Raw genomic sequence first — 23,364 nt, 5'->3', positions numbered from 1 at the left:
TAACGATGTACGTCTGGTGGTAACGAAAACTGAGGTGCAAAATGAGAGCAACACTGGCTGTGATGGTTAAGGTTATGTGTCCTCTTGGCTGAGCTATGATTCTCAGCAGTTTGGCAGTTATATAATGATGTAATTTGGCAGTTATGTAATAATGTAGTTTGGCAGTTATATAATGATATAGTCATTCTCCATTATGTGATCTGATGTGGTCATCCTCCATAACACTGATTTTCTCATGACAGCCTGATCTTTGGAACCTAACCATGTCAATAGTGAGGAGTGGGTGTATTTTGCTTTCATTAACTCATTTAATCTTTACGAACTCCTTGAGGTTGGTACTATTACCGTATTTTTACCCAAATAATGCATGCCTCCTACATTTGTTTGCCAACTGCACCCTCCCCCCATGAGAAATTTTCATAACCATGCTATGCTAACCTTTTTTTTATAGCAACATGTAAAAAAAATTGGCATAGTGGCACTTATGAAAATACCTTGTGGAGGGAGGGCACAGTTGGCAAACAAATGTAGAAGCCGCACGTTGTTTGCATAAAAATATGATATGTCTCTTTTTACAGATGAGAAAGCTGAGGCATGGAAAGGTTGAGTAACTTGGCCAAGGTCACATAGTAAGTGTCAGAACAAGGATTTGAACTTAGGCAGCCAGTCTCCAGAGTTCAGGTTCTTGCCTTCAACGATTTCATTAGAAGTGATGCCAGAAAAGCAGAAATGATCCGAAGTAATATTAAACTTGTTCTTCATTCCGTTAGAGCCAACATTGAGTTTTTAGCCATATTGCATATGACTAAAATTCAGCAAAACTAAAACTTCCTGTTGCTTAAAATCTCGAGTTTGGGGACCATTAGCAGGAATGCACTCTTAATCTCAGGTGTCAGAACCATATTGCAAAGTGAGTGTTTGCTCTAGGGTACCTATGGTTACCAAAGAGCATTAAAGACACCTGAATTGCTGATGATCACCTGGTGTCTTCCTGGTGGCTTGGTTATTCTGCACCGGGGGTGGGGGAGGTTTGCAAGTCTAAAATTATTGGCATGTTTTTATGAGAAATTTGAAATAATGCTTACCCACAATTGGGAGTGACCTATGGCTTACCATTTAAATAGAATCCTTTAATTTTTTGTTATTGGAACTATTTCTTAACTTAGGCTCTGTATTTAAGAAAAAACTGAAGGCTAGTGATACCTGTAAACACGAGGCAGCCTGAGGCTTTAATCAGCATGTAGATTCATAGGCAACTAAGCCAGGCTCTGTGTTTGGCTTGGGTTACTACCGTGCCAGTGAGCCAGCGGCGCTGACACGCAACCGAAAATGACAGACAAGGGCCAAGATCAACAGATCTAGCATTACTTGCTTACCTCGTGATTATTGAGCTGATTGCTTGGAAAGTCTTCAGTGGTTTTCAACTTGAAAAGCACAAATTTGAAATAAATAAATTGATCCATTAACCTGTTATAGGAAGATTCCTACTGTGCTTAGTACCCCCAGATCATCGCAGATAAGGCTGACTAAACTACCCTCTAATAGATTTTCAGGGTAATATGTGGACCATAAAATGGCCATTAACCAACTTGCTTTGTTTATGGGAGGCAGGCACTTAATGCCACTGGCCTCAATGGAAGTACATTCCGCTGTGGTGTGTTTCAGTGCAGCGACGTCATTGATCAGATGAAAATGACCAGTTAGCAAGTAAGTGTTGCCTGAGCTGTAGGCTTTATGAATAATGTGTTCTTCAGTTAAAAACAGCACTTTAAGCAATTGTTTAAACCTGACCATTTGGGAATGAGGAAGAGAGCTTCATGAATAATTTATTTTCAAAAGAAAAGATTAAGGGATCTGAACTTTTTCACCTTCTCAGACCTTTTTTATTGAAGTGAAAATACCTACATAGAATATGGAGCCAGATAAATAAAACTTGTAATACGTATGAGATGTAAGTTTATATACTTTCACTTTTAAAAAGCCTTTATTGAGAAATGTGTAGGCATGTAAATACAATGAGTTTAAAATAAGAACTGTGTACAGAATTGCTGGAAGGATTGCGGTATTTTAGATGCAACAATGAACATGCATTAGCATAGTGCCATGGGAAAGCTTGAAATATAGTTAATATGTCCTTGTATCGAAAAGGACTCCATCAAAGCAGACCAGTTTGATCCCTTGTGCTTAAACATTATGCTTTCCACTTTCTAAAACAGACTATCATCTTATAAGAATTGCATGTCCTTGGTTCAAGGTTTAAATAAGAGTTTGGGATGGGAGTTTGGTACCAATAGGCCAATACCAAAATTCTTTTTTCCCCCTCTACCCTCTCCTTCCTCTTGTTCTTATGTCATTGAAAACTCCCTGCAATTCTGTAGTTATGGCCCCTGTTTAATATGTGACCAGAGTTACTTGCCTCAGTTGATGAAATTTTCATCGATCATTTTGGCATTGAAGGAATTAACAAGAAGTGCACAAATGAGCCTGGATACTGCGCTTCAAAGTCATAATCCTACCACCACCACCAACAGCAGCTGTCATTTATTGAGTGAATTACTCTGACAGGCTCTGTCCTAAGCACTTAACACTAATTGTTTAATCCTAACAACTTTCTGAGCTATGGGCAACTTTAGTCTTCATTTTATAGATGAGGAAACTGAGCCTTAGAGTGTTTAATTACTTTTCCAATACACCAGAGCCCGAGCTTTTACCCCTTTCACCTATACTGCTTTCTCCTTTATCCTCATAATCATATCAGAGGTACTTGTGCAGTATAGGTAATGGATATCATATAATGGCACACTTCATTTTTTACTATTTGTTTTTCAACCCCTGTGACAAACTGGAACACAGTCAAGAACAAGACATATGAGGAAAGGCCTAACTGGAATTGTTGTTGTCAGATTCCCAGACTGTCAAAGACCCTCTCACGGAGCCCATTTTCTCTGGGTTGTCAGGGTGACATGTTTGGAAACATGTAGCACACATACTGACAACAGCTAGGAGCCAATGCTTGTATAATAAGAGAGGAGACCAGGAAAAAAAAAAAAGAAAACTATAAATGTAAAGCACAAAGGCTTGAGTTTCATGCTCATAACATTAATAAAAGATTAAATTAATTTCTTATTATGAGTAAACACAGGAATGTCTTTGTTTTTAAAAGATACTCATAGAAAATGGCTAAAATAAAGTTTGGGTATCCAAAAAGATAGACATCTGATATCTGAAACCTTTGCTAATGAGGAAAAGTATATTCTCCAGTGGTGGTAGACAAATGAGGAGAGGCTGTAGGGATTAAGTCTTGTACTTACAGCTGTTGGTATCATAAATACATTTGCCATGATATAGGAATCTTGATTGTCCTCATCTTTTTCTGCTTGCTGCTTCTGGGAGCTTTAAAAAAAATTAATGTTTAAGATAGTGGGTCTCCCATTTTGAGCCAGTCACACTTGAAAAATATTCCTTGGAATTATCTAAACTTAATTTTTGGCCGTTTTGTTTCAGAAATACTAACCTCAGGGGATCTTTTTTCTCTACTCTGAAACTTAATCTATTTGGAAAAATTCCATTTACCCTCTGTAGAAATTGACTGGACATGGCTCCTGTGAATGATACGGTTGCTATTATCCCTGAACACTGTGAAAATGAACTTTGAAACAGTTGGGTAGGACTGAAACAGAAAATGATGTATGGCTTGGAAATGGTTTAGTTGAACATTATGCTTCAATATTTTACTGGCCATTGTGGCACAGGCTTTAGAAATACATGCTTGGTTTTTTAAAGTTTTATTTTTGGATTGGAAACTTTCTCATGGACCAAAATAGATGAATCAAGTGTGTTTGAATCAATGCTGAAATGTCAACCACATCTGCAGAATGAAAATCACTAGCCAGTTATTTGAAATCCACATAAAAAGAAAGCATCTTACTGTGTACTTCATTCATCCAGCTTTTCCTCTTTACTGGAGGAAAGAATGTTGAGAATCTTTATAAAAATGAATATAACAGGATTATTATTTTATTCCAAGTTTTCCAGAAAATACCAAAGCGTGGAATATGCTGCTCTGCATACTCTGCATAGAGAACCACCCAGTCTAGATTAATTTGAGTATTGTCAAAGCAGACACTCTAAACACATTATTTCTCCAAAGTTTGTGCCTGAAAATAGATTGAGAAGATTTTGTAAAACCTTGTGGTGTAATTCTAATTACCTTTAAACTATACCAGAATTTATTGTTGGAAAAGCAAGAGTGGATAAGAATATAGTACCCCTACCAAATAAAAATTGCAGTGGAAAATCTTACATATAACTACATTAGTTTCTTAGGTCTGTCTTTTGGAAGAGCTTATTGGTTGTAATGTTTACTAGTAGACACATTTTAAAGGACTGGTGTACTAAAAAAAAAAAAACACAAAAAAAAAACCCCTGCAGATTCAGAAGGTGAGAGTCCTAATCTCAGCATTGCCTGCAGCCAGCTAGAAGACTTTAAACAAGTCAGCCAGCCTCTCTCTGCCACAGTTTCTTTCTCCATAGAGTAAAAAAACTTGGACTAGGTATCCTCTCAGTTGCCTTCCAGCTCCAGAATTAGATGATTCCTTTGGGGACTGTTATTATAATTCTTAAATCTGTCAACTCTTGGAATTTATTTCCAAACATGAATTGATTCACCAAAGTGCCTTCCACTTCATAGAGAAAATAGTGCTAGAGGTATCATACTATATGTTGCCACCTTCAAACAGAGAGAGAAAAAGAGCAAAAGGCCTTTTGGCTTCAGAGTGTTTTGGGTCCCAGTAGACATGAACGGGCTCTGCTATGCTAGGTGTGTAGGGAGCGGAAAGCAGAGCTTTCCCAATGTGAAATTCCTTATCTAGTTAATGAAGGCAAAAGCTTTGTTCTGTTACCCTGCTGCCTTCTTTAGGCCTTGAAACACAGAGGCCAGTGGTCCATCATTATTTACAGTGGAAATCTGGAAAAAGACCTATTTCCCGGAGTTGTTAGCAGCCCTGTAGAACCTTCATAAAAATGATGAAAAGTTTCTGAGTCATGCTAATCAAGCTTAAACACTTTAAATTGTTTAACAACAAATAACATGCTCTACTTTTGGAGCTCAACAAAGAAAGAAACCTTTGAATTAAGGCTAAAAAATATCAGTGAGCATTTCAGGCAAGGAAGAAATACTGTTCTGTGGATGTGATGTGTGTTACCCAAAGCCACCTCCCAGACAGCTTTGCCTTTATTTTCTCAGAAACAAGTCACCATCTTGTTCATTTCTTGTCTACTGCAGCATATGCAGGCCATTTTAACAGGAATTTGATGGGTTTAAATGTCAAGAGTTTTGCCCAGTGGGTAAAACCCTTATTTATACTGGAGGGTTAAAAATGTTGATAAGCAGGAGTTTAACCTCCTTATTTTCATGCTCATTTAGATCAGAACAGACCTCTCTAATGGCACTTTTCTCTTGTTTCCCTGAACTGTAGCAGGAATAATTCCATTCGTAATTAGACAGGTGTCGGGTTTTAACCCTGAATGCCTCTACAGGCGGTCATTTCCTATCCTCCGCTGGCAGCCTCCACACTTTGCTAGCAGTTCTTCCAGTTGTGAAGTTTTGCCTAATATTTAACGTTAGTGTTCCCTGCTGTAACTCTCTTATTATTCTCATCGACTGAGAATAATTGATCTGTCTTCACTCAGCAACTTCCATTTGCATGTTTTAGGAGAAACTGTGCCATCTCTCTCATCTTTGTTCTCCCCTTGTTGTTAAGGCTTCTTTGTGTACCTTGTTTTCCAAAAGAATTACAGCTTCGGTTCATCTTCTTATGCACACCCTCTAATTTGTCATCACTTTGTTACCATTCACGTTGGTATTGCACCTGTATTTAACAAAATGGATTATCTCTCATTTCACTTGGAATCCTCTGTGTGAATACAATTCCAAGCAATTGACTCTAATACCATTGCCTTTTTGACTCGTTCACAGTGTGATTCACTACAGTCCTGTTTGCTGAAGACAACTGAGCAAGAGAGAGACTGACTTTTGACTTTGCTCCACCATCGTGAGCTATGTCCCCAACTCTTGAACAGTGTGCCCTGCCCACTGAAATATTGCGTGTCTTTTTCCCTCCTCCCCCCATCACAGGTCAGAACTCACGTTACAGTCTTCGTGGGGTAGGTGCCTATGGTGATATTTAGAGCATTAAATGGAGCGATTGATATGATGCAACTGAATCTGAGTTATGGCTGTGTCTGTTAAATTGTGGCAGATCTTCTGTTTAGAAGAGTGGGTGTCTGAAATTTAAGGACCTGGATACTTATACTTCTGGCATCTATTTCTAAAGCCGTTACCATTTAAATAAATAATCATTTTTATCTATTCTATTTTGAGATCCTCAACTGACAGACATATTAGGTATGTACCCTGTAATTACACATGCCCTCTGAGCATACTTCTCAGCCACATTAGGGCAACCTATTCAGCTACAGTAAATGTTCATTTGTGAAGTCTAGTGGGCAGAGTCCTTCCTGTAAATTTTCTTCATTGCAAAATTGCCATTTCCTGGGGTTCTTGTTAAGATGCTGATCTTAAGTCCATGTTTAAGATTCGGTTGCAGTAGTCCTTTACAATGCCAAGTTTCATCAGAAATTTCTAGTAATGCCCTCCCCCTCATAGTGGCAAAGACAATTGTGTTTACGCCCAAACTGTATTGGGAATAGTTCTTCTATTAAAATACTGAGATTTTACTTAAAACCCAGTAAGTATAGTAGATCAAAATAATCTACAAAGTTAAGGAATGGGAAGTTCTGATTAATTGAATTTTCTAGAATAATTACCACATGTACCAGTCAAAGATGGACAGTTTTTAAAGCTCTTAACTATAATTGCTTCCTTGTACAGATAGTAAGCTCTTTAAAACTGTGTATTGTATTGAAATTGAACCAAAAGGAACCTTAGAAATCATCCAGGCCAAAGAAAGGAGATAGAAACCAGAAGGAGTAAGTGGCTTGCCCACTGTGGCCCTATGAGTGTATAGGAGAGCCAGGCTCTTTCCATGCCTACTCCAGGATTTTCTCAGCCAAACACTGCCCTGTATGTTCTGGACATTGCTTTCTTTTGGGTTGAGGTGAAGTGATGGAGAAAACAGTTTTAAAAGGGCCCAGTTAGGTGGATTCTATGTGAGAGTTTAATGTACCAACTTAAAAAATAGCATGATCATCATCACCACCTACTATTACTAACCAAAAAACCAAACCCTTTGCCCTTGAGTCGATTCCAACTCATAGAGACCCTATAGGATGGAGTAGGACTATCCCATAGTGTTCCCAAGGAGCGCCTGGTGGAATTGAACTGCCAACCTTTTGGGTAGCAGCTGTAGCTCTTAACCACTATGCCACCAGAGTTTCAGCTATTATGAGCATATGCTATATACTGGGCAATCTGCTAAGTTCTTCACATGCATTAAGTCGTTTAATCTTCAAAACCAACCTCTGAAAGATACTATTATTATCCTCATTTTCAAGATGAGGATTGAGGCCAGGTAATTTGCCTCATGCTTAGTAGAGCTGGTACTTGAACCCAGGCATTTAGACTCCTGATCCTCGTAATCTAAACTACAGCGTTACCTTCCTGGCTTATTAATTGTTCCCTTTCAACATGGAGAGAAAGTACTGTATTTCTGTTCAAAAATTGTTTTCAGGGAAATATGTTGCTTCAGTAGTGATTTATAGCTCTAAATATATCCAAAGTGTTTTCCATATTCAGATGCATGTGAAACTCTTAATAGTCCAGATGGGCAAACAAGGAGGCCAGAAGGCCTTCATGGCATGAAGTCGCCCTGCTGAAATTGTACAGCTATGGACAGCGCTCAGCATGTGGAGTCTGCCTGTCCTCTCCAGCCATCTAGGAGCGGAGTCATGTTAGTTTTCACCCATGTTGTAAAGACCTCAGATGAGAAAACAGTAATGATTGTAAAACTGGGCTTTGTGCCTGAGCCTTTCAGGACTATATTTCCACAGTGTGTATCATAACATTGCTACAGTTCCTCGTTTGGTTGAGAGCTGTGGTAGAGCTCATGGTTTTCCAAACCAGCCTGGAGATCAAAGCATACTATATTCTTATCACTTTAGGTATCTAAGGGGATCCTGTCTCTTGCCTTGTCTCCCGAAGACTTTTTAAAAACCACTTAATTTGACTCTCATTCCATAATACTTGGGATTAGTGCAGCGGATTTGATACATGTTGCAAGAATATTTTTGTCTTTTAAAAGCAACTTTATTAAAATAACTTACATAAAGTTCAATGAGTTTTGACAAATGTATGTATCTGTATAAACACCACTCAAATAAGATAAGAAAACGATTTTATTGTCCCAGAAGTTTCCTTTTCTAATCATTCCACCCTCAGCCCTTGCCCCAGGCAAATTCTGATCTCCTGTCACTCTTATATGTCACTCTAGATTAGATTGGTCTTTTTCAGAGTTTTGTATACTGCACATGAAAGTATATTTTGTTTCTCACTTATTTTTCTCACCATATGTTTTCGAGGTTTGTCCAAGTTGTACATATATGAGTAGTTCATTCTTTTTTAATTGTGTAGTAATCAGTATATGGATATACCACTATGTGTTATCCGTTTACCTGTTCATAGACATGTGGGTTGTTTCTGGGTTTGGAGTATCATGAATAAAACTGCTATGAACATTGTGAACAAGTCTTTGTGTAGATTGTGTTTTTATTCCTCTGAGATAAATACCTAGGAGTGAAATAGCTGAATCATATGGTAATTGTATGTTGACTTTTGTAAGAAACTGTCAAATGGTTTTCCAAGGTGTCCATACCATTTTATACTCTGCGAGCAGCACATGCAAGTTCTGCTTGCTCTGCATCCTCCCCAACATTCGGTATTTTTAACCCCTTTAAAGGTGGTACAGGGAATTTTGGAGCCAGCGCCATGTATGCCACGGGCTTTAGGAAAGCCATTTTACTTTCTATGGAGGAGGCCCTCCTCCCTCTACTCAGATTGCACATTCCCAAACACCCACACCAGTGTAGTCAGCTCCAGGATGATTGATCACCTGTAGCCTTTTCTTCATGGTATTGCTGACCGACACACACTGGTCCCTCCTAGGATGTGTGTCCATTTCTGCTGTCTTTATTAGCTCCAGATGAATGACTGAAGACCATTTCCTTAATATTTGAAGCTGAAGCTTTATTTAGAAAAAAAAAAAATATATCATTTACCAATACAAGCAAACCCCTTTGAAACTAAGCCGTTTAATTGCCTGCTTTACTGGTGTTTCCTAAACTCACTCATTCATAAGTCGCCTATAGAATTTTTTTGCGATAACCTTCAGCCACCCGTTCTTTTATTTGCATAATATTTTTCTTTAAATAAACTGACTTTCAAAATTTAGCCTTCTTCTAATCAGTGATGTAAAAATCACAGGTTTTATTTGCTAATTATATTTTTTTCTATATACATATATATTGGAATGAAAAATGTTCTTAAAATCATCTCATGTACCATTTTGTGAGTATGTATGTCACACTTCAGAAACCTTGGTTGCATAGTGGTTAAGTGCTACAGCTGCTAACTAAAATGTCAGCAGTTGGAATCCGCCAGGCGCTTCTTGGAAACTCTATGGGGCAGTTCTGCTCTGTCCTATAGGGTCACTATGAGTCGGAGTCGACTCAACGGCACTGGGTTTTTAGGGTATGTCACACTTTGGAAATTGTTAGCCTGGGGCAAATATGAACTTTCCGGTGAATTTAGTTAGATGATGAAGCATACGACCGCTTGGCAGTAGCCTGAAAGAGAATGCTCTGTACCTGCAGTTTGGAGGTGCTAGGGCACTTTAAGAAGAAAGGAGAAATAAGTGGAGTGGAATAGGAGACTGGGGTAACTGTTTCTTAGTGAGGCAGTTCCTTTCATTATAATTCCATTTTTCTGTTTGAACGTCATGAATTTCAAAACTGGCCACAGCTACAGTTAAAAGCACTCAGGAAATATTAATAAAATGAATGTTGTTGAATTAAATAAGCAGATTATATAAAGTTTGATTTAGTTACCGGTTTAAAATATTCGTATCACTATTACCCTACATTAATTTAAGTAATTTAAAGTTTCCCATGTTTCTTGTGTTAGCAGGTGTAATTACAGGGTTGGTGTTTTAATATCATGTGTTCCATTGGGGAAGAATCTTTTATTATTCTGAGAGGAGACTTTAACAAGGGGATTATTTTCAGTTTGAAGAGACTTTAATAAAGTGACTGTTTCCAAAGGTGCAGGCAGGGCAGGGAAACCACACAGGAGTAGTGCAGTACCCTGGGCGAGTAACAGTGGCCAGAGCTCTTACTATCCCTTGCGCCTTCGGGGAGGAAATGGTTACTAGAACCCAGAGTAGGAGAGAGAGCTCCTGACAAAGCTATCATGAAGGATGCAGCAAGTTCCTGGTAACTTTGCTGGTGGAATAAATATCTTGACCTCACGCCCCTTCTACCTTCCACATCTGTCAGTGCCTCCCTTCAGCCAAGCCCAGACAGAAGCCAGAGGGGAAGCGAGCCTTTGGTTCAGCCTGTTGGGGGGCAGAACAGAGGAAATGGTCTGTCTGGGGTGGGGGGTGATATCACTTTGGTCATACCCCTACTAATGCTGTTTCTGTAGGGGCAAGGGCATGTTGAGAAACAGTGAACATAAAGCATCCCCATTTCTACAGCTGGTCACAAGGCCTAAGTTAGTAGTCATACTGACTTCTGCCAATACATAGTCCATGTTTTCCTTACCCTCTGCTGCCGGTCCTTCAGTTGAGTAGATCTGACTGTTGGGATGAAATAAACCTTCATCACTGTAGAATTGGAGTCCTTGGTGCCTTGTTGTTAAGTTGTCACAGCCCATCCTCAATGACCCCTGACCTCGTTTTTCTCCGGCCCTCTGAATCTCTGACTGATGCCTACCATTAACCAAACTCAACTAGAAGCCAGAGGACAAAAAGCCATGTTGATACAGCCCATGCGTAGGTCAGCCTCCTGAGGTACAGTGTGAGAAGAGTGGAAAGGTAGATATGGAGGGGCAAATGAAAGATATTCCGCATAGACCCCTTTCTAGAAGCCAAATCTGTTCACTCCAGTCCATTTCCGTACTAAGTCATGTTTCAAGATGAGCAACAGTTTTTCCTCTTTCCTCTCTGCCTTCATTTGAAAATTACGAGAAGAGCATTCCTTACTAACTGAAATGTAGTAATGTGTTAAAATGAGCAGGAAACTTGAAAAACATTCCTGTCATTAACCTTATCCTTCAAGCAGTTTTTAGTACTGTGATTGACTTAACCGAGGTTTTGTATTCCTCTAGACTTGAAGCAAAAGGTCCTACCTAACCTTTTTCTTCAGAAAATGTAATATTCACACACATAATAAGAACAGCTAATATTATTAATTGCTTATGCGCTAAATGCTTGACATGTATTTCCTCTTTGAATTCTTATGATCATATGGAGAAAATAATATTTTGTCCTTATTTTACAGATGAGGAAGCCAAAGCTTAGAGAGGTTAAAGTAACTGGCTTAAAATGCGGGGACAGAGCAAGAATGGGAGCATCCAGGTCTGTGTTTTTCCCTAAGCCACAGTCTCAGATTCTAGGAGTTCACGTGCAAGTTTTGTTTGCCAAATATCTATTGAGCACTTGCTGTATGCCAGACAGCATGCTAGGGGCAGAGGGTATGACAGGGAACACGATGGACCCTTCTTTCCCCTCGTGGAGTTTTCTTTCCAGTGCGAAACGTTAACATCTGGTCAGTCACCAGATGTGTGGGTGTATCTTGTGATTTGTGCTGTGAAGGACAAGGAAGGATGCCATGAGTGATGGTAACTGAACTGTTTTTCATTTTAGGGCCTTGAAGAAGGCTTCTCTCCCAAAGGGACTGTACACAGAGACCCGAAGGGGATTAGATTAGAAGTGACTAGTTGGGGGCTAAGAATTCCAGGCAGAGGGAACATATGTGTGAAACCCCTGGAGTTCTAGACAGGAGACCCTGCCCGAAGAGTCTGGTTGTGTTTCAGTTATTTTCCATTTGTCCTTATTTCATTTCTGCCCTGTAACCCAATTGGCCAGTATCAATACCGTCAGGAAGTGAGAAGGCAAGGAAACAACTTCACTAGGTCGATAAACTCTCTTGGATGACATTTTCTGGTTTAGAATTTTTTACTTTTTGTAGAAGAAACAGTTATAAAACAGAGTTCTGTTTGTGATTCTTATTTAGCTTTGATTCATCCTGTTTAGATCAGCCCAATTGGTCAAATGTTAATTGAATGCCTATTCTGTGCAAAATCATTGCAGGGACTGGAGGTGTGTTGGTCTCAGTCTCCTTCGTGGAGGTGGTTGTCTGATGAGGGAAAAAAGTAAAACAAAATTAGTGTCACACAAATATTTGTCCCAGGAAGGGGGGACAAAAGAGTTTTGCAGTTTCCTGAAATCTGTTGACCATTTCTGACTACTAGTATGCATTTGCTTAATGCATTGTTATGACTAAAACAAGTTACATGTTCAATGATTCTTATTCACTTTGGCATTTCTGTTTGTGAAATCTGCCATGTATGTTCCCGGGGACATTAAAATATCAAATGGAAATGAAATCTTGTTCTACATATGTACAGCAAGCTCTGAATTACTGGAACGGATCATCACATTAAAAAACCAAAAACCGAACCCAATGCTGTCGAGTTGATTCTGACTCATCCAAAAAAAAAAAGACAAACCAAACCTATTGCCATCGCGTTGATTCCCACTCGTAGTGACCCTGTAGGTCAGAGTAGTACTGCCCCACTGGGTTTCCAAGAAGCACCTGGTGGATTCAAACTGCTGACCTCTTGGTTAGTAGCCATAGCTCTTAACCACTATGCCGCCAGGGTTTCCATTCCAACTCATAAAAAAAAAAAACTGCCAAAAAACCAAAACCAAACCCATTACAGTCTAGTTGATTCCAACTCACAGCAACCCTGTAGGACGGAGTAGAACTGCCCCATAGGGTTTTCAAGGCTGTAAATCTTTATAGAAGCAGACTGTCACATCTTTCTCCTGTGAAGCAGCTGATGGGTTTGAACTGCCGACCTTTCGGTTAGCAGCTGAGCACTTTAACCACTGCACCACCTGGGCCTCTTAAAACACTGCCTACGAACGCTATTAATAGACCAGTGGGCATACAGTAATCACAGTCCTCAGCTGTAGCTGTGGGGTGGGAAGGAAAGCTGTTGGAATTTGGGGAAGGGGGTGCCGCTTTCTAACACGCGTTGCCTGTCCCAGCCAGCTCCCTGGTTGAATGTCCGAAGTGCAGGGTTTCCTTTCCTAAGGCGTGAACTGTAGAGTCTCAGTTCACCCACTCTTCACTGCCCACCTGAGCCCTGAGTGTCACTGCACAAGATCTGACAGAGAGGACTGGTTTAATAACGATTGTTGATTGGTGTTGCTGGAAAGCTCAATATGGGTGCTTTTGTTGTTGAGTTTTTTTTTTTTTTCCTTTAACATGTAAGGGCTTGCAAAGGAGGTAGCTTGTTGAGTGAAATTGTAATTCTTCCCCAAGCCTCTAATACATCGTTTAAATGTTTTAGGGCAAACTGGGGCCCACAAGGTATCAGAGTAAATTTGTAATGCCAGAAGAATGAATTTTAGGAACCATCTATCTCTTAGTTGTTAATATAAAATAAAATGGAAAAAAAATTTTGCTCTTTCATCCCTTTCTCTTATCTACCAACTTTGCACATGAATTGAGAATCAAAAATCTAAGCAGGAGAACTTAAGGAAATTTAACTTAGTTGTCCTTTTTCTTTGGAGGCAAACCTTTTGCTTTGAAGGAAAGTGGCTTTTAGCAAATGAATTATAAAGCCCCATTAGGGTGAGGCTGCCTTCGTCATCATTGTGTCCCTAGGATCCATAGGCTCTGAATAGATATTTATTGAATGGTTTGAAAGAAAAAATCATAAACTGATTTTGTTACTGTGCTACCAAAAAACCTTCTCAGGTGTTCTGTAAATCCAAGGAATGTCAAAAGTGAAATCTGCTTTTTCCATGGAATCCTCACAGACCTATTAAAAACACTGTGATGCAAACGCAAGCCCTGGAATGGGGAATCCAGAGTTGTAGGTTCTAGGCTTAGCTCTGTTCTGTTACCTTGGGCAGGTCGCTTAACCTCTTTTTTTTTTTTTTGGTTCTCATAAAATGGGAGTTTTATACCTGCCCTGCTTATTTCTCAGAGTTGGCTTGAGGTCTAAGGAGGATGCAAAAGTGCTTTGAAAACTGGAAAACAATGATAGTTTCCTCGTTCAACCAGTAATTTCCTGAACCAGAAAGTACAGGCTAGGGGCCCACCCCTTGCCATGTAATTCTCACAGAATGCCTACTGTGGGCCAGCTAATACAGTTGTTTTCTGTCTTTAGTACTTAATATTGTTCTCTGACAACAGCTATTGTTTGTTGACGATTGAAGGAACTGATAAATATTTATTAATAGGTAAAACTCCTTAGCTTTCTGTATCATGCTGAATTACGTGTAAGAAGAATTCAGTTTTCACGCAGCTATTTGCCAAGTGTCCTAGTTCGTGCCAAACCTGTGAACTTACTGGGATGCTTGACACCTGGCAGGAAGAAAGAAGGCAGGCAGATTTGTTTATATGTTTTAGTATGTGGTGGGTCTTTGTACATTTATTTCAACTTTTGGAAATGTAAGGGTAGCTTTTGTTTGCTTGGCCTGTAGTCCTCCTAACTTCTTTTAAGGTAATATATTCACATAGTTCAAAATCCATAAATTACTCAGAACAGGGTAAAGCTCTCCCCCTACTTCTATGGCCAGGCCACTGTCCCTGGAAACAACTCCGTCCAATCTTGACAGCCCTGCCTGCTTAGGCGGTCAGCTTCCATACAGAGATTTTGACGTTTTTGAGTATCTTTTTTTTTGTTGGAAGGTAGGCAGCCAGATGGGTAGAGGTGTGAAAGGACTATGGTGAGAGATGGTATAGGAATCTGAGCAAGTACTCTTACTTCTCTCTGGAGTATATTTAGTCTTGTATTTTAATGTAGAGCTTAGAAAGTACTTTTAGTTTTTTTGAGAGAATAATCAGAAGTCTTTGACAAACACAGTAGTTATTTTACAAATCCAAGAAACGAGCAAGTTTGACCTAAGTTTCCAGTCCTCTTTCTTAAGCATATTGAGATTGATGGTTGTAGTTGCAGCCAATCTCATTCTCACAAAGTAGTTAAACAAACCCCCTTCTGTTTCCACCCACTATCAAAGTCCACTCAGTCTCATTCTGGATAGATATGGAGAAAGATCTTATTTTCAGATCATGCAAATGACTCTATCTTTGGTATCTACTGGGCATTACTGTTTCTCCAAAAAAGGTGGTTTATTAATATATGCATTCCTAATTTTTAGATTTTTGTGTGGGTGGAGAAAATGAACAGCATGTATCTTACACACTGTGTGGGGTAAATGCTATTTCAATCCGATTTGAGCTGCTAAGCATCACACTAACATGGGATCACTGGCTGGCATCCAGTTTTTTTTTTTTTTTTTTGAGAAGGGGTCAGACTTGAGAGAACTAAGCCATCTGTTCAGCAAATTATTTTTAGGCTTTACTAACAAATAGTTGGTAATATTTTTTAATGTGTAGTGTAAAAAATTAATGTTTTATAAAATCGGTATCTTTAGAAATGCCTTCCACGTTCTGTTTTCTTATCATTTTGGCATTATAATCCCAATTTGGTAGCACACTTCTTTGTACTAATGTTTTGCAGAATTAATTAGTTCAGTAAAAGCAACATTTTAAAACTGGCACGTCAATAACGCAGTGCAGTTCTTTAGAAGGCTCTTCTAAAAGGCATTGAGTTTCTACTAAAACAGATGCTGGATTTTGTGGATGCATATTAAGCTGTAAGACTGTGAGGGATCTCTGCTACTTTCTTTGAGGTTTGTTTTGTGGAGCTCTCTGGTTGCTGCTGTTAGTGACTTTTAATGGCTAATGTAATAAAGTTTCCAACACCTCAAATCATCTGCTAAAAAAAGAACTTTTCATTTTAATTGTTTCATAACTGCCTAATTTGGGCCTACATGGCTTACTTTCAATGTACTGTCTACTGATCCAGCAAATATTTAAGGAGTTCCTACTGTGTGCCAGGCATTGTGATGAAATACTGGGGATTCTGCAGTGGAGGCAGTCATACAATCCCTTAGAGAGAGTTTTTGGAGAGAGAGACTTTAAACAAATGATTGCTCAAATAATTGTTTAATTACAGATGTGACAGGAGCTACAAAGATAATTAAAAGTACCTTAAAGATAGACTGGGATGCACTGATTGACCTGGGAGAGCTTCAAGGAATACTTCCCTGAGAAAGTGCCATTTAATCTCAAACTCGAAGACTTTAAGCATGAGTAGGAATTTCCTGGGTATGGAGATGGAAGTGACTTTGAAAAGAATCTTCCAGGAGGAAGATGCAGAATGTGTGCAGTATGCAAGGTAGGGTGAGCCTGCCCAGAGTTGAAGATCAGATGAGGCTGGAGCGATAGCAGCATCTGGACTGAATGAAACATGTCCTTGGCCCTGTTGATGACTTGAGACTTGAGTTCAGCACCAAGCTGTGCCATAGGCAATGATGCAGATTTGTGGGACTCTTTCTTCCATTTGAAGCAAGGGGCTTTTCTAAAGTGTGGCTGATAACGGCTGTGGAGTCAGATGACCTCTGAGGTCATAGAAACAGGCACTTGACTTTTTTGGGAAAGATTGGTTGACAGTGAGAGGCAGTTGTTTAATAACAGACAAGCAAAACAAAAAAAACTAACCTTGGACTCTATTATGGAAGTATGAATAAGATGACCATAACCAGAATATTATATACCAGCCACTTCAGATATGTTCATCTTTAGGCAACACACACACTTTTATTTTTTCCAAAATGAAAATAGCTTTATTACAAAATAAGATTCAGCATTCAGGAAGGAATAAAGAAGGAAAACCCTGATGCCTCGGTTCTAGAATGAGTATAGAGCAGGGATTCTTACTTAACCTGAGAGTCATGAATGGACTCTAAGGGCCTGGAACACCAGAAAAATTGTTTGTAAAATTTTGTGCATATGTGTATTTTAGCTTTCATTATATTCTCAAAGGGATCTTTGATCCAAGAAAGATTAAAAACCATTGATAAAAGATGCCAGAAAGCCTGATAGTCTTTTACCTATTTGCAGAAACCTTCAGGTTTTGGGGGAAATAGATTTCTTGTGTGTTATTCCTCAAGGCTGAATTGGGGTAGTTGGTTAGAGATACTGGTAAGTGGATCTGAAACAGCGCAGCTGTCCAACAGTACAAAGGGCTGCCTTCTGAGGTGCTGAGCTCTGCTGTGGGAGTATTTATGCAGACAGTCTCTTAGAGATGTTGTTCAATTCTTGGATTGGATGAGATGACCTCTGAAGCCCCAATGTTCTCGAATTGTCTGATTAAGGCCATTTAAAGAAGCAGGCAGAGCAATTTGAAGAAAAGCAGAATTCTGGGTTTAAAGGACTTCAGAAACTAATGTTCAAAATCTGAGAATGGTGTGATAGTTTCTGATACAGCAGAGATGCTGAGGTAGTTGAGACTGAAGCTCAGTCCTAAGGAAGCCATTGGAAGCTGCAGGAGGAGTCAGTTGGGTTGCACTGGAACAAATTGGACCAGACAGGATTGAGAGTCTGACTGTAACTGGGGAGCAGTGGAGAGAAACAGGATTCTCTGGTTGCTTATAAGTTCGTTTTCAGCCTGAAAATATTGATTATGAATTACATTTTTATTTGAATGAGTGATTTCTAGGAGTTGTTTCTAGCCCAGTTCTTAGACCATCAAGGCAGCTCATTGGCCGAGCGCTTCAAGAAGAACCATACAGCTCTCCATTTTCAAAGGGCCTCTGTAATGTAAATAGGAACAGCAATCTTTCCAAGTTATTACCCTGTTAACAGGTTGACAGATATGTGCAAATTGTGACTCACTGCTCAATTTGGCACTAAATTAATGTTTTTCAGCGCTGCGTCTGCTCAAGTGTAAACTAGTCACCACTGCTGTGTTGCTGCTTGTTTGCCTATATTCAAAAGGTAAAAATTAAAGTAATTGAATCCTGCCACAGAGCAGAGTGTAACATATGGTGGAAGCGTAGGAGGAGAGCGCGCTGTTCCTACCTGTCCTCAGCATCGCAGTAAGAGTGGAACAAACGCGCATTGCGGAGCTGTGTGCAGACTCTGGCGGTGCCTACCGTCTTGGGAGGCAGCATCCTGAGAAGTACTGCCAAGAAGGTGGTACGACAAAAACTACTTCCCATACTAACCCCCATCCTTGGCAAAAAGAAACTGTCGTTTTGTCTCTAGATTTTTAAAGTTCCAAGCTTTCCTTATTTCTGTCAAGTCACTAGTGGTGGTATTGCATTTTGAAGGTTGGGTCTATTTGAAAATGAAATGTTTTGATTTTTGCTTCTAGAATTTAGACATCGTTTTCCTCAAGTTAAAGATGCAGCCGAATTTCTCTTTCTCCTTTTGGCAAATACATAATGTCACCTATAAAAAAAATTGCATCTCCTTTATGTTAGGCATGTGAACGGAAAACAGCCTTCTTAAAGTTCTGTTTTGCTTAATAGAATCTTTAAATTGAGTTTGCTGAGCCCTATCTAAGATCACTGGTTGGAGAAGAAACAACAACAAAAAACTGCCCCAGACCTTTCTACATTTCGCTGCTGTAGCTACAGATATTTTTCCTAGGAACTGTTTTTCTCCTGCCACTACCTTCCCTTACAAGTAAAAATCTCGTAAATAAAGGATTCCAGAAACGGTAAGGAACATGAGTTTTTTGCTCACTTAGATCTCAGGCCCTTACTAAAAGAAAGCAAAAATCAGGTAGTTGGCATGGAATTCTGAAAATGTGCCCACAGAGCTTGATTTCTGGCTATTTGTATGACCTGCAATCATCACTTAATCTACTCATTCCTGTATTTTCCTAGCCTACCAAAGAGACTAGTTTTCCAGAAAGTATTTTGAAGCCTTCAAGGTAAAAGGTGCAAGAGAGCAAATTATGATGTTGCCTTTGTACTGAAGTTCTGCATATTCATTTGCATTCTACTGTCCAGAGCCATGATGGCTATTGATTGAGGATCAGTTCAGAAGACATTGCCCTCCCCTTATTAGCATATACTTAGCAATGCCCTCCATTCACACAGGACAGGGAGTTTTTACTTCCTGCTGAGTCTGAATTAACTGGGTTTACACCAAACACATAGATTTAGAAAAAAAAAAGTGTGTAAATGTAGAAATATTTCCAGTGACTTGGCATAAGCTTTGGCATGAGGTTTGTCTTGTGTCTTCTACCTTTTCAAGAAACACTAGGCAGTAATGAAAAGTAAATTAATTTCCTCCTTCACCTCTTTTATAGCATTTAAGCTTAGAACCAAGGCTGTATGTCATGAAGTTGTAAATCTGGAAGCGGATCACAGGAAATGATGTATGGTGACTTGGTCAGTTTGCTTAGCCATCCAGGGAAGATTGTCTTCTGTACCATTTTAAAAATCTACAGAATGGAGCCTTAAGTTTAAGAAATGCCTCATGTTCTTTCTGAGCAAGCTCACTTTTCAGTGCCATGTCCTCATGTTATGGTCCTTTCTAGAAATGAAAGACAAACTTTTGGTATTGAGTTCCTAGTACCCATTGGCATTCTTGAAGAATATCAAAGTCTCCCCGCAGCATTGTTTTCCCCGTAAGCAAATACCCTTCAACATACCTCCAACTCTTCCTGTTTCTCTCTGCTCTTATTTTCACTGTCAGCATTGTTTACCACTGGGCCTTCTATAGTTTTTCTGCTTTCTTCAGCTCAGAGTTTGAAGCTGCACATAATATTCTTTAATGAAAACTTGATGGGTTAAGCAATGGGATTACTTTCTGATTTTCATAGCTGATATGTTGCTGTTTACTTTTTAACAAATGGCATTATATTGTCTGCTGTCTCTTACGAGCCCCAGGTTTCTGACTAAAATCTTTTCATGGTGTAAATGGAGAGCTAATCTCCCTCTTTTCCCAAGACAACATACCTTTTATATATTCCTGATTTAATGGACATGTAATTTAATTTGTCATATCCAAGTGGACCAGTCTTTAATAGTTGTGCATCTAATTGGTTATATCCAAATGGAAAAGCCTTAATAAATAGTTTTGCATCTGAGCTATTGTATTTTACATTTCCATTTTCTGAACCAGACCCAACTCTGTTTAGGCTGTGGGTTAGCTTTTTCACAACAGGCCTCCATTGGGAGAGGAATTCACCCTGCTAAGAAAGAGCATCTTTGTAGAATAGGCCCATCATTTATGTAGTAGAACTACCAGTAATAGTAGTTACCATTTTTGAATCCTTAATATGTGCCGGGCACCATGCTAAGTGCTTAACACCAGTTATCTCTATTATTATTAAACCTTGAGAGATATAGGTTCTATTTGGGCCAGAAGAACAGAGGACTCCTTGGAGGGATGTCTCCAAGAAAAAAATGGGACCGATAGATTGCCTGATATACTTCGCTATAACAAGAGAAGTTTTACAGTCAATAGACTGAGTTTGGAAGATGAAATTGTACATAGAAAACTAGTCAAATGAGAATCAAGTCAAAACAGAAATCTAGGAAAAACAGAAAGCGATACAAGTAAATAAATGTACACATGAGCCACTTTGTGGCTCAGCTATTTAAAATATATGCGTAGACTTTAGAACGTAAACATCAAATATTGGTTTAAACAAAAATTGTGATATAACTTGAATTGGTTAGAGTGCAAACATGAAAACATAAGTTACTTCAGGTATTTAAAACAGAGGAATTTAATCCAGGAAATTGGTTGTTCAGATGATTGAGATGAAAATCTAAACAAGAGATAGTGAAGCAACCCAGAGTTTAGTGATGACGGGAAGCTGTTGCCATCCTAAGGCCGGAAGGACAAAGAGATGAGACTGTGTTACTGGAGCCCAGTGACCAGGAAGATGGAAGAGCTAAATTCTGATCTTCTGTAGGAGCAAACCAATCAGTTATGCCTAAAAATGAAAAATCAGGAACTAGCATTAAAAACAGATTTAGGATATAGAGGTGAATACCAAAAGAAATCACTAACAAACGGTCACCTCTAGTGTGCAGAGATCAGAACCTTATACTGCTGATAAGAATGTAAAATGGTACAAGAGTTGTGGAAAACAGTGTAGTGATTCCTCAAAAAATTAAAAATAGAACTACATATCGTCCAGGAATTATACTCCTAGGTATATGCCCTAAGATCCTAAAAGTAATGACACAGACGTATGTACACTTACGTTCATAGCAGCACTATTCATAATAACAAAAAGGTAAAAACTACCTAAGTATCCATCAACAGATGAATGAACAAACAATGTGGTACTTACATGCAATGGAATACTACTCAGCTATAAAGAGAAACGAAGTCCTGATACATGCTGCAACATGGATGAACCTCAAAGACATTATGAAGTAAGTCAATCAGAAGGGCAAATACTGTAAGACCTCACTTAGATGACAAGAATAGGTAAAAATATAGAGACCAGTGGTTATTAGTGGTTACCTGAGGCAGGAATAGAGGGAATTGTTCTCTAGAAAGTAGTGAGTTTACATCTGTTGTGATGGGAAAATTTGTATCACTTAAAGGTAATGGTTACACAACTTGACTAATATAACTGATATCACGAAGTTGTACACAAGAAAAAGGGTGAAATGGCAAATGTGCTGTACGTAATTTTACAACAAAAACTGTAACCAAAAAAGAAAGAGGATATACTTAATGGAATTAGTTCTCTTGGTTCACAGGCTTAGGGCCATGGCTTCATGAGATTGTCCAGCCAATTGACTTAACACTGTTTTTAGAGTTTCTGTTCTACCCACCGCCCACCCCGCCCCCCCCAGTTTGGTAAGTAGTGCCTGGGGTCTTAAAAGCGTGTGAGGGACCATCCAAGATCTAACAATTTGTCTCTATTTGCCTGGAGCAACAGAGGAAAAAGGAATCTCAGGAATCACAGAAGGAACTGGACTGCAGGTCTAGTTGCCTCCATGAGCTACTGCCCCCTTTGCCTTGAAACAGAAGAACTGGGTGGTACCCAGCTACCATTGCAGAACGTTTTGATCATGAGTCCTTGATCAAAAAGGGGTGGGGGTTATGTGGAACAGAATTTCAACTTCTTAAAGAACCCAGACTGACTGGACCCGTTGAGGCTGGAGGAACCCCTAGTCTGTTGCCCTAAGAAAATTTTTGAACCTTAAATCAGAACTGTCCCCTGAAGTCATCTTCAGACTATAAACAACAGTTAAGCTGAATTAGTAAAAAATATTCACCTTGAACATTGCGCTCTATTAAAGAATTATCTATATTGAATCAAATTGACACTAATAACTAAAGCATAGATGAGTAATTTAGGGGGCAGCAAGTCTAAATCAGAAGCCTGGTGGTGCAGTGGTTAAGAGCTCGGCTGCTAACTGAAAGGTCAGCAGTTCGAACCCACCAGTTCCTCCCCAAAACAAAGATGTGGTGATCTGCTTCCGTAAAGGTTACAGCCTTCGAAACCCTCTGGGGCAGCTCTCCTTTGTCCTGTAAGGTTGCTATGGGTCAGAATCAACTCGACAGCAGTGAGTTTCGTTTTGATTTTTTAGTCTAAGTCAATGTTGGTGACACGATATCGAGAGGGATAGCGAAAATGGTGACACACACGAAGAACGTAAGCAGTATCATGGAACTGTACGTGTAGAAATTGTTGAATGAGTGTATGATCTGCTATATATATTTTCACCAAAAATGAAATATTAAAAAAAAAAAAAAAAAGATCATCCCTAAAAAGGCAAGGGGAGGGAGAGGGAATTAATGTTTTGTTTTAAAGCCTTTTAATGCTATTTGCCTTTTAAAAAACGTATCTTGTTGATAAAAATTAAATTTAAAAGACCAGTCTTCAGCAAACTGTAGATTTTTATTTCTCTGGATAGGGCTGTAGCTCACACATGTATGTTTCTTTTTTCCCTCTTAGGTATGTTGATGATGTGATCAGCCGCATCGACAGGATGTTTCCCGAAATGTCAATCCACTTATCCAGACCCAATGGAACATCAGCAATGCTTCTGGTAAGATCTGGTTGACCTATTTGTAGGGCCATGTGGAAGAAAATTGACCTCAGGATTAACTTTCTGGTCCTGTGTTGTAGAATGTATAAAATGGAAATTAAATCTCAGTTCCATGGTGAAGAGCATATTTCTCTTTACTGGCATTCTGTAGCTTAAAAAGTTTTCACGTTGAAACCTTGCTTTTGAACCAGTTGCAGATCCTATCTAAGAGTTAACCAGAGAGGAA

General features: G+C 39.2%; 1 protein-coding gene across 2 annotated transcripts in view; it reads left to right on the top strand.

The window, feature by feature from the left end:
- MED27 (mediator complex subunit 27) overlaps positions 1-23,364 on the top strand; it is a 230,266-nt gene that overhangs the window by 127,918 nt on the left and 78,984 nt on the right. For both annotated transcript variants that reach the window (XM_049896883.1, XM_049896882.1), the window contains exon 4: positions 23,045-23,138. In XM_049896883.1, coding sequence (XP_049752840.1) covers positions 23,045-23,138 — 94 coding nt within the window. The remainder of the gene's footprint in view (positions 1-23,044; positions 23,139-23,364) is intronic.

This window comes from Elephas maximus, chromosome 9 (genome assembly GCF_024166365.1).
Source record: "Elephas maximus indicus isolate mEleMax1 chromosome 9, mEleMax1 primary haplotype, whole genome shotgun sequence".
NCBI classification, from domain to species: Eukaryota; Metazoa; Chordata; class Mammalia; order Proboscidea; family Elephantidae; genus Elephas; species Elephas maximus.
Note: the sequence above shows the minus strand (reverse complement) of the source record. Positions and strands in the feature narration are given on the sequence as shown.